Consider the following 12,489-nt stretch of genomic DNA (forward strand, 5'->3'; position numbering starts at 1 on the left):
ACAGATATATAAGATGGCATTCACCACTATGCTCTCCTCTCACAGAGTGTTTGCAGAGAAGATAATAGAGGGATAAAATACACAGGATCAAGGTGGGTGTAAATGGGAGAAGTATAACATCTTTTCCCCTCCACCCCAGCCCAAGGAGTGCAGAGTGCCCCACTCCCCAAACTTGAAATAACCAGAGTAACTATCCCTTCTGAGACACATGTCCCTCTTATAGCCATCTCCAGGGCAGTGGATATGAGGATTAGTAACTGAAGTAAACAAATACAAATCTAGTTAGCTGGATTTGTAACCCAAGAAAATTAAATCTCTCCTCTTAAAATAGTGAAGCAGCCCTCTGCCATCTGAAAAAGCGCACACATATGGCATTGGGGGTGGGGGAAGAAGGGGGACAAGTAATTCCCTAGTTCTGACACCGAGTTAACTCAGCTTAAACTTGCACACAGAAGTATGATTTTTGCCATGTATTATTGTCACAAACACCACCTTTGATTAAGAGACAACTTAAATATTTTTTCCAGTTTGCACTGTGTATTTGATAGCAGTTGCACACAAGCAGTTCCATGATTTCCCACAATTTCCCTTTTTGCTTATATCTACTTTTCACACAGAAACAAAGGACAAAAATATTATTTTTAAAAAATTAGGAAAACCTGGTTGTAAAATCCCACAAAGATTGGAAGAGGGATTCAGAGGCAAGTGTAGTAACTAAAATACTTTAGTATCAGAGGGGTAGCCGTGTTAGTCTAGATCTGTAAAAGCAGCAAAGAGTTCTGTGGCACCTTGTAGACTAACGAATGTATTGGAGCCGACGAAGCAGGTATTCACCCATGAAAGCTCATGCTCCAATACATTTGTTAGTCTATAAGGTGCCACAGAACTTTTTGCCGCTTTTAAAATACTTTAGTTTTGTTTTAAACTGTCTAGAATTCAAGTTGACTATATCCCTTCAGAGCTCTGGGTTAGTATTTGCACTATTTTAGTCAGTCTTTTCCTCAATCTCCACTACTAAAATCCTCATCCACACCTTTGTTACTGTAACCTTTGCCTCATCTCTCTCTCATGCACAGTTAAAACTTCAGGGGTTCAGGACCCAAAGGAGCCACAGTAGTGTGAATTCATTGTTTCATTTACTATAGTACTGTATATTTATATTTAAACAGTATGACGGAAAATATTTTGTTTTTATTAAATGTGTATATATTATTTTCACAGCAAAATGACTGACCAAGTATTATTTTATCAACTATAATTGGTCAACATAATAAAAGTATCCTGATTGGTTAATAATTAAAATCACACTGTGTTTTAATATCACGTGCTGCAAAGAGCCACAGGATACACATTAAAGAGCCATTTGTGGCTCGCAGGCCTCAGTCTGAGTATCACTGATTTAAACAGCTTAGTCTCCCATGTAATCTCATATTTTATCACTCAACTCTAAATATTTTCTGCATCAGTGTACAAAACCTTTGCCTAAAACTAAAAAAGCAGTTCTTCAAATCAAGACTAAATGAAAACTGATATTTACATATACTTTCATCCAGAAGTTCAATCGAGTTTTGCAGAAATACAGACACAGTAAAGGATATTATTATTGCCCCAACATAGTGAGTTGACTGAATGCGAAGTATGTGGGTTGAACTGTTCCACCACTGTTATAGATGAGGAGTCCCATATTTTAATATCATCTCCTGATGAAGCAAAACGGATGCTTTCCTGCATGGCTGCACCTATAGGCCTAAAAAAAGCATGGGGGGGGGGGGGGGAGAAAAGTCAGCTCCAGTTCACCTTGTAAATTAAAGGGAAGGATTCCATCCACTATTACTTACAAGATTTCCTTGATAAAATGACAAATTAAAGCATCAAGCTGACATTATACAAACAGTCAAAGAGATGGAATTTGTAGCCTATGATATTAAATCTGACTGGCTGATAACTCATAACTGTTCAGGTTGAAGCACTACAGATGGTAAATTGCCACCACCACCACCCCCCATTGCCTGCCACCCACCCACCCTCTTTTAAATGCTTAATTCTTTGAGTTCATAACAGCTTCATTCTGAACCATGAGTATTTTCAGAGACCTGTTTTGAGAAACAGCAGATGGAGCTATTCAGGCTAAAATAAAATAGTTGTTCCTGCAAGGATTGGAAGTTTGAACTGTAAGCACTCCAGTGCCTCCCCCATCCCAGATCATATAAAGAGATGGGGGAAAATCTTAATCTGTGGTTTTAATGACACAGATCATTCAAAAGAATTTGAAGTTTCTAATTTACTGTCACTACCAATGCTGTTTGGTTTGTACTACATTTAACTTCCCCAATAAAAACAGACTACTTGGTTTCACTTTTGTTTATAATCAGTTTCCTTTTCAGCAACTTATGCAATAGCATTTTCTTTTTTGATTTTTTATAGAAATATTTCCATATGCTCTTTGGTTGTTGTGCCTAAACAAACTGATAAAATAATTTGAATCAAATTCAAGTAAGAAAATCCACACGTGCAAAATATGAAAAAAAAAAAAAGTTAGACATAAGACTCAAGGCCTATGACACTTGTATTCATTTAAGAGTCTATGGCACAACAAATTGGCAACAGACATACTCTGTCTACCTAAAATTTTCCCTGTACTTTTAACTGAGTTTCAAATCCTTTCCCCCTAATTAGCCTAAACTTGTATATGTGTAATGGAGTGTTGCTGTGTATTGTTTAACAGCTGCTGGATTTCACCCAATAGGGGGCTGCGCTTCCTCATAAGAAAGGGAGAGTGGTGGTCTTCTTAATACTGGAAATTGTGTATATCTGTTAAGCGTGCAAACTGCTATTTGGTCTTTCTAGATGAAAGATGCTATAAAAGCAAGTTACTACTCCTGTTAGTCAACAGAGATCTCAACGCTTTTGGTTGTAAATGATAACTAGCGTGCATTTTCCTTCAGTTATCCCTGCCATGGCAATATTCCCTGTTGAGTTTTACCGATTAGATCAAGTTCCTCTTCTAATGTCTACTAGAGATGCACCCACCTGGAACACCAGAACCAAACTCTCACAATCTAAGGGTAGGTTAATGCTAAAGCACCACAGCAGCTGTAGCACCATAGTGGTGTAGACGCTTCCTACATCCCAGGGAAGGATTTCTCCCTCAGCGCAGCAGTCGCTAGGTCCATGGAAGAATTCTTCCATTACCTTAGCTGAGTCTATCTACATCAGGAGTTAGGTCTGACATTTTTCACAGCCTCAGCGATGTAAGTAGGTTGATATAATTTTTAGCTGTAGATCAGGCCTAAATCTCAACCCAGTTGGCTCCGGCCTTTCACCAGCTTTACAGAAAGTTAACCCGGGTTAATGCTGAACGGTGCCAGTTTTCAATGGCTGCAAACTCCCCGCGCCGTGACATTTCAGCGACGCCCCCCGAGTGCAAGTCTCGCTCCCCCCCCCCCCCGGGCCTGGGGCTGGTTTCTAGCACGCCCCGGGCGAGGGCACCCGGATCCCGGTCGCAGAGCGGCGCGCGGCGTGGGGGTTTCAGGGTTAAACAAGGCGGCAGCCCCCCCGCCCCAGCTGCTCCCTCCCGGCTCCACATGGGTCGGCCCCGGGGCTGCCGGGAACTTCGTTCGCGCTCCCCCGCCCCCTGGGGCTTTCACCTGCCGGCGAACCGATGGCCAGTGCGGACCGCGGAGGGGACTGGCCAGGGGGAGCCGGCTCGCCCGGCTCAGCGGGAGGGAGCCGCTGCCCAGGTAACAGGCGCCTGGCCCGACAGCGCTCAGACCCCGCCCCGCGGCCCTCTCCGATTGGCTGCGGCACCCCGACTCGGAGTCCTCTTCAGGGTCCGACTCATGGTTCCAGCCAATGAGCGTTGCTAGCGGCAGCGGGCCCCGCGAGGCACTTACCGGCTGGCGCCTGCCCGCCCCTTCTCCCGAGGCGCGGGGCGGCGACAGCGGAGTTTCCGCGCCTCTTGCAACTTAACAGCCCGTCCCAACAACCACCGCGAGCCCCCTCCCCCCGCCGACTCCGTGTACGGCGGCCCAGAGAGGGCAAAAGGGATAGAGCGCGTTCGCCTCCCCTTAGCGCTCCGGCAGCGGGGCGGCGCCTGGCGGGATGCAGTGTAGTAAACTGCTCCGCCTGGGAATGTGCTACCGGTAGCAGTTATTGATACGTGTAGAGTGTAAGAAACTGCTATGGTAGTAAACTGCTACCGGATGTAGCAAGTGCCTACAGGTAGCAGTTTCTTGCACTTTGATATATGTGAAATTGCTACTGATTGAAAAGTGTAACTCCCTGTAGCAGTTATTGATACGTATAGATCAGGGGTCGGTAACCTTTCAGCAGTGCTGTGCCGAGTCTTCATTTATTCACTCGAATTTAAGGTCTCGTGTGCCAGTAATACAATTTAATGTTTTTAGCAGGTCTCTTTCTATAAGTCTATAACATATAACTAAACTATTGTTGTATATAAGGTTTCAAAATGTTTAAGAAGCTTCATTTAAAACTAAATTAAAATGCAGAGCTCCCGGACCGGTGGCCAGGACCCAGGCAGTGTGAGTGCCACTGAAAACCACAGGTTGCCTACCCCTGGTATAGATTGTAGGAAACAGCTTTTGTAAAAAGATGCTGCTTAATTTTTACATACTTGAAAACTGTTATGTTTCAATCTTCCCTCATACTCATAGGTCATGTTTTCTAGACCATACATTTTTTTCTCTTCTCTGGACTTTCTCCAATTTGTCCACATCTTTCCTGAAATGCAGTGCCCAGAACTGGACACAATACTCCATCTGAGGCCTAATCAGCGCAGAGTAGAGCAGACATCACAGAGTGATGGTCTGTTTTTTTGCAGCAGTGTTATGCTCATATTCAACTTGTGGTCCACTAGGACCCCTAGATCCCTTTCCACAGTACTTCTTCCTAGGTTATCATTCACAAACTTTGTAAGTGTACTCTCTATGCCATTATCTCAATCATTGATTAAGATTTTGAATAGAAACATATCCAGAACTGATCCCTGGAGATCCCCACTCGTTATGCCCTTTCAGCATGACTCAGCCCTCTGAGCCTGTGAATCATTGTTAACTACTGTCGGAACTGTTTTCCAACTAGTTTTGCACCCATCTTATTTTAGCTCCATCTAGGTTGCATTTCCATAGTTTGTTTATAAGAAAGTCATGGGAGACAGTATCAAAAGTCTTACTAAAGGCATTCCCCTCATCCACAAGGCTTGTTACATTGTTAAACAAAACTATCAGGTTGGTTTTACATGTGAGGCTGCTTGAATTAGCTACACCAGATGGCCTTTTTTAGCAAAGTAGGACCTGTTGCTGCCAGGGCCGGCTCTAGCAATTTTGCCGCCCCAAGCACGGCGGCACGCCGCGGGGAGCGCTCTGCCGCTCGCAGGTGCCGCGGCTCCAGTGGACCTCCCGCAGGCATGCCTGCGGATGCCCCACCGGAGCCGCGGGACTGGCGGACCCTCCGCAGGCACACCTGCGGGAGGTCCACCGGAGCCGCCTGCCGCCCTCCCGGCAACCGGTAGAGCGCCCCCCGCGGCATGCCGCCCCAAGCACGCACTTGGCGCGCTGGGGTCTGGAGCCAGCCCTGGTTGCTGCTGCAGGTAGCACAGTCCTACAGATAGCATTTTCACACAGATATATGTGTAAGAAATTGCAAACTGTAGGGATGTGCTACCTGTAACACTGCTGTCTGATTAAGTTAATTCCTACAGATAGCAGTGTCTCACACCAGAGGGATGTGAGACTGCTATCTCTAGCAATTTGCAACCTGTAGATTCCTGGGGTAATCTTTATGTGTTTGTGCATTCCTTCAATAAGCCACTAACGTTGTCTGGCCTCATCCAACAGAGCACATTTGAAATACAGAGACATGGTCAATATTTCTAGCCTCAGATACAAACATTACATGCATAAGTCAATAGGTCTTAAGTTTTGCAATGATACCCCACATCAGCCTCTTGCATAAAGTACATATTAGCTATGTCATATCCATATCATAAGCATATTTTCATAAAGAATAGAGTATAATGTCACACCCCACATGCATGTTTGCTGATCTGCAAATAGTAAAGGAGCATGCACCTTTGGGTTGAAATGCTCATGACAATAGGCAGAGCTATGCAAGCTCGATAATTCTGTGTGAGATGGCAGACAGTGAGGAGAGCCAGGCAGGTTTGTAGGTTTAGAAAAAAAAGGTGTAAACATTATACGTTTATGTATGGGATACATATAAAATTAGTGGATGGTTAACAATGCGTTATAGGAAGTTGGATCCCATGGCCACAACCACCCCTGTCTGACCTGTTTGGTACCCAGCATACACTGCCAAACCAAAGCTTCCCAAAATACAGTGGGTGGGCAGTGGGATATCTATTCATGGTGCACCTCACTTTGAATCTATACAAGTGCTTCTGGTGAGTACCCTGACTGCTGAGACCAGGAGTTGAGGAGGGATGCACACAAGTGACATAGTAACCGTAGTGACTCTGTGCTGACATAACTTGAGTTAACCCACACTTAAAGTGTAGATATGGCCTTAGGTGCATGAAATGTTTGGGAGAGGTAACAGGAACAATATGAGGGTAGACTAAGATTCATTCAGGTGTTTAGCCTCAAGGCATTGGAACTGGCCTTACTGCACCCTACAGGCTCAGGAACAAAGAGGCACATAAAAAATCATTTATTTATTAAAATGTCTTGACTCAAGGGTGTATAACTCATGATTTTAGAATTCTTGCGGTTGTAAAGGTATCTTGGGGTTGTAGATGTGTGTTCATTATATTTTGAAAGGCAAAACTATGAATGAGTTGAACAAAGAATTAGCTCAGTCCCTCAGGATAAGTACCTTGGCTATTAGCCAAGATAATCAGGGATGCAGGCCCATGCGCTACATGTCCCTAAACCATCCTTCGACTGGCATATGCTGGGAGTGGACAATGGGGTGGTTCACTGAGTCACTGCCTGGTCTGATTGTTCCCTTAGAACAGTGGTTTCCCCAGGAATTGAAATTAGGGAGGGTGTTCGAATTTACAGTGGTGGGGGGTGTCAGGGCCAATGAGGGGTGAGACTGTGAGGGTGAAGGTGGGCTGTATGGCACCATAGTAAAAACTGAAAAATGTTTCATGACCATTTTATTAGATTTAACTCATGTTTTAAAATCATCACACAAATTAAAGTTGGTTACTCAAGCCTTCTGTGAAGCACTACGTAGACATCCTTCTTGGTTTCTTGTTATAATTTTGCACAACTCTGTTAATGAACTTCTTGAATGCAATGTGTTCATCTTTGGGGCTTCTCATGTGTCCAGTACTTCCATTCCTTCAATTGATATGGTCATTAGTTCATTCACATGATCAGGCAGAAGGCGACTTCCTTCAGAACACAAAATTCTATTCAATGATGAAAAAGAACACTCAACTGTAGCTGTTGTGACTGGGAGTAGCAAGAGATGAATTCCTACTTCTTTCATCCCAGGAAAGATAACACAAAGATTGGGTCAAGCCACTAGTGATGATAAAAAAAGAAGTTGAAGTCAAATCTTCATTCATTCATCGTATGATATTCCACTCTGTGTTCAAATTCTCTATTCTGTCCTGATCACATGGCAGCCTCATTGCTGGTAGTGCCTCCTCACTCCACTCAACAGTTGGTGTTTTATAGGACAGCCATCTGTAAAAGCTACATAGAGGTTGAGTAGAATCTAGAAGTCACTGTTGTAGATTTTTAAGAATCAAGTCTGTGTACTTTTTCAGTTGTCTTAAGAAACACTTCTTGTCTTCTTCACTTAAGGATTCAATATAAATGTCTTCATTGGTCAACTTCTAGACTGAAGTCTTTGCTTCTTCCAGTACTTTTTCAATGGATAGCTCTCTGATTGATCCAAATGTAGCTTCTATTGCTGGACAAAGATCTACTACTATTGTAGCAGATGCCTGGATGGCATTGTTTAATGACCCAAGTGGTTTCAACAGTAGACTTACGAAAGAGAGCATGGCAATAGTCTTCTCTGAACCTAGTACCAAAAGTAATCCACCAGCCTCATTACTTAGATCCATCCCATCTTGGTAGATACTTTCCAAAGCCAGTAACAACGACTGGAGTAATTTTAAGACAACAGCCAAGGATCGCACATGAGAAAGCCAGCAAGTTTTCCCAGGTTGGACTAATTTGAACTTCAGTCCCAGTGTATCTTCTATATTTTCCAAGATATTCAGTCTTTTTGGACTCTTGCTGAAAAAAGAATATAACGAAGACATTAAATTTATAGCTTTTTAAATGTCTTTTGAAGATTCTGCAGCTCGTACTAGTGCTAGTTGGAATAGATGGCCTCTACAGTGTGTATAGGAGAGATTAGGGTTACACTTTTCTCTGAGCAAAGCTTGTACTCCACCATGTCTTCCAGAGAAGTTTGCAGCTCCATCAAATGCACAAGCAGCCATCTGTTTGCGGTCCAATTGACAAGCATTTAACTCTTCTAAGATGCGGGTTGTCACAGATGCAGCCGATGTGTCTTTTATAAACTTGAACATCTAGAAATGCATCTCCTGGCGTACCCCTGACATCAAGATAACGTACACAATCACTTAATATTTGATGGCCATTTGCATCGGTGCATTCATCAGCCATGTATGCAAATTTTTTGAATGTGGTGAGAGAGTTCTTCACTTTTTCAACTGTTGAGTCTTTCACTGTTGCACCGCACACTTCTAGCCAGTCAGTTGAGTTTCTTGCAGAAAGATAGTGAGCATTTGCTGGTCTTGTTCGGAACCAGTGTTCAACTTCAGGATGAACAAGTGGCAATGCACTTAACATTGGCCTCCAGTTTGTAGTGTGTGGTATCTCTTGCTTAAATAGAAAGTAGGATGCCACAGCCATGTTTGTTCGCATGAACTGTGTTGTGTCTCCAGCATTCTTAACAGCCTCATTAAGTACTTCTAAAATTGGCTTTGAAAGTGGGCTTATAAGGCTTTCTGCATGTTGATGCACTCCAGAGGCCTGGTGTTTTGCAGCCTTTTCACGTAGTTTGTCAGCATTGGCTTTGCTGATCGGTCTGACAAATTAAGCTCCTCCATTTTTACCAATTATAGCATTGGGAAGCTTTCCTTCTTCGTAAGTTTTTTTGCAAGAGGTGCACCAGTAGCCATCTTTTGTAACTTCAATAAATGGGAACACTTTGACTGACAAACATCGGGAACTGCCTTTAGGTTTTGGAGACACTCTTTCTTTAGTACGTAGTTGTATTTGTGCTTCAGGCTGGTCGGATGTAGATATACCACTTGAACCTTCAGATGACATGTTCATATATTCTTGGTTCTTGATTTGTTCTTCAGCATGGTTAGTTTTTGAGGCCTTTGAGTGGAAAAATTGTTGTATTTTTTTTTGTTATTTAATCTGTCATATAAGACAAGAACTAGCAGTCACTCAATGAAATTAATAGGCAGCAGGTTTTAAAAAAAACAAAAGGAAGTATTTCTTCACACAACATAAAGTTAACCCATGGAACTCTTTGCCAGGGGATGCTGTGAAGACCATAACTATAACAGGATTAAAAAAAGAACTAGATAAATTCCTGGAGAATAGGTCCATCAGTAGCTATTAGCCAGAATGGGAAGGGATGCAACACCATGCTCTGAGTGTCCCTAGCCTGTTTGCCAGAAGCTGGGAATGGGCAACGGGATGGATCACTTGATGATTACCTGTTCTGTTAATTCCCTCTGAAGAACCTGGCCTTGACCACTGTCGGAAAACAGGATACTGGGCTATATGGACCATTGGTCTGACCCAGTATGACCATTCTTATGTAAAAATTAATTATAATAATAAAAATGTTCAGTACAGAAACTCCCCAACATAATGACCTCTCAAGATAGCAACAATGTGAGATAACAACCTTGGCAAATAATGCATTTTAAAAATCTTGGCCTACTAGGAAACATATTTATATAAGTTTCCATTCCCAGTCACAAATCTAGCATTCTGGAGCAAAGTCACTAAAATATAGTCCAACAAACAAATGTTTATGTAACGTGCCCCTCACTTTTCCTTCCACTGCACCCCACTCACCGGTGTTGTCCTTGGTCAGTGAAGACTCAGAGTTCAGAGGTGCTTTCACACAAGTACAACTCCCAGGTGGGGGGCAAGAAGGCACCTTGCTCGTTCCTCCAGTTGCTCACTGTTTGCTCTGGCCACTGCTGTTTGTTGTGCCACCGTTCACTCCACCACTCTGTTGCCAATGGCCCTGCGCAGTCACCTTCTGCTGCCACCTGGCCACTGTGACCTCTGCGAGTTGGTCTCTTGAGGTTCCACCAGCTCTCAGTGATTTCAGCTGAGCTCTCAGTGGGGGAACTTCAAGAGACCAACAGTCTGGGCTGTCTCTTCCACAGAAACACTGTCCCCACAGCAGGACTAAGCACTTAGACCTGATTATCAGTGATTTCAGCTGCAGTGGTCACTTAACAGAACAAAAGACTATCTATGGAGCCTAATCAGCTCTGTCTTTAAACAGTGGAGAGGGACAGGTCCCCACCCTGTCTCTTGATGCCCTCAATCAGCACAGGCTAAGTACAGTTCTACTGCCCTTTACTCATTCAATAAGAACAACAACATTTCATTCCCGCCCCTCCCCCACCCCTGCATTCAAGTGATTTGTTACCCAACCCCAGCCAAAATCTATCACTTGGGCAACACAGCTGTTCGCTGGCTACCTAGGTAGATTAGGTGTGAATGTAAATACAATCTGGTCCTGAAGCCTTTCCCCCCAGCCCAGCTCATCACTAGCTGTCAGGGAGAGCTTATTTAGACTTGGCTTACAAATCATCATTTGAAATTATTAGGTTAGCCAACATCACCGAAATGAATGCACTGACATTGTCATAAAAAACAACAGCTGTATAAGGAAGCTAGTCTATGTTCATACTTTTCAAATCTATTATTCTTTTTCAGATACATGTATTTTATCATACACTGTATATGCTTTTAAAGTGTGTAGTAATGTTTCCATTTCAATTCAAATTTCCAAACAGTCACTAAATTGGCATGTAACTAGTTCACAAAACTGACGAGGGTGTCGGGGAAATCGGGGTGTGTGTGTGTGTGTGTGTGTGTGTGTGTGTGTGTGTGTGTAAATCACTGCCTTAGAAGTACCTGGTACTGGCCACTGTCACAAGACAGGATACTAGATTAGGCGGACTATTGGTCTGACCCACGATGGCAGTTCTAATTTTCTGCAAAAATTACCATACATTTTTTTGCAGGGAGAAAGACATTATGGGAGATACTATACTGCCTTCATTGAATATTTGAGAATCAAGTTGTACACTATGGCATATGGAAAAACACTAAGGGCTAGACCAGGGGTGGGCAAACTTTTTGGCCCAAGGGGCCATTGGGGGTTAAAAAACATGTGGAGGGGGCCAGGTAGGAAGACCCCCCCCCCCCCCCCACAGCCTGCCCCCCACCCCTCCCCCCACCCCCTGCCCCCTGACCCCCCTGCCCCCTAAACACCCACCCCCACCCAACCTCCTCTGCTCCCCCCCCCCCCCCCTCCCCCCCCCCCCCACCCTGACCACCCCCCCAGGACCCCCCCCCTTGCCCCCCCCCCCCTGACCCCCCCCCCTTCCCCATCTTCCCCCCACCACCCCTTTCCCCCCGTGGCGGGAGGACTCAACAGGGCGGAGGACAGGAGGGGAGCAGGGGCAGCGGCAGAGAGCCAGAGAGAAGGCCTTCGTCTTCCCGCTTCTCTCTGGCCGCCGCTGCCCTCTCCCCCCTCCCCCCCCCTCCTCTCCCCGCCGCTGCCCTGCGCTCCCGCCCATCTGCCGCCCCCCCCTGCATATGATTTTTCAGTGCAGCCAGTGTTGAGTCCTGTGCCCCCCCCCCTGCCCTGTGTGTTGTGCCTTTGCCAGGCACCCTGTGTCCTGTCCCCCACTGCCCTGCACCCCGCGCCCAGCCGCCCCAGCCCCAGCCAGGCCGCAGCTGCCGAGCCTGCCAGCACAGCGGGAGGAGGGAGGGGGGGAGGGGGGCCAGGGGAGGGGGGAGCAGGAGCAGGGGCAGGGGCTGGGCCAGATGGCCCAGATGTGGCTCGCGATCCCCCCCCACCTCCCCACTCCCACCCCCCTCCCCCCACCTCACACCCCCCCCCCCCCCTCCTGCTCCCCCCTCACTCCCTGTCCCCCCCCACCCCACCCTGCCTGGCCCTGGCTGGCGCTGGCTGGCAGCTGGCTGGCGCGCACGCCCAGCACGCCAGGGCAGGGGCAGCCAGGACCGCGGCTTGCTGCCCCAGGAGCTCCAGCCCCCCAGCCCAGGCGAGCCGCCCCCGGCGGCCAGAGTGGAGGCTGAGGCTGCGGAGCGGGGATAGGCGGGGGGGGGGGGGGAGGGGAGCTGGGTCAGGGCTGGGGGGGGGGGGGGACCTGGCCGGGCAGAGTCAGTGGCCACCCACCCCTGGGCTAGACTGAGAGGCAAAAAAACAGTTGCAAAAATGCAATCC

At 46.0% G+C, this 12,489-nt stretch overlaps 1 protein-coding gene across 2 annotated transcripts in view; it reads right to left on the minus strand.

Moving 5' to 3' along the window:
- NEDD1 (NEDD1 gamma-tubulin ring complex targeting factor) overlaps positions 1-4,037 on the minus strand; it is a 56,339-nt gene extending 52,302 nt beyond the window's left edge. The window contains exons 1-2 of one of the 2 annotated variants that reach the window (XM_039519302.1): positions 3,894-4,037; positions 1,599-1,747 (exon numbers count right to left, since the gene is read on the minus strand). In XM_039519302.1, the coding sequence (XP_039375236.1) occupies positions 1,599-1,731 (133 nt within the window). In that variant the 5' untranslated portion in view covers positions 1,732-1,747; positions 3,894-4,037. Of the gene's footprint in view, positions 1-1,598; positions 1,748-3,647; positions 3,802-3,893 lie in introns of those variants that run through there. The other variant, XM_039519297.1, reaches the window with a different exon arrangement.
- Positions 4,038-12,489: the final 8,452 nt, after the last annotated feature.

The sequence above is a fragment of the Mauremys reevesii genome, linkage group 1, assembly GCF_016161935.1.
Source record: "Mauremys reevesii isolate NIE-2019 linkage group 1, ASM1616193v1, whole genome shotgun sequence".
Taxonomy (NCBI): Eukaryota; Metazoa; Chordata; order Testudines; family Geoemydidae; genus Mauremys; species Mauremys reevesii.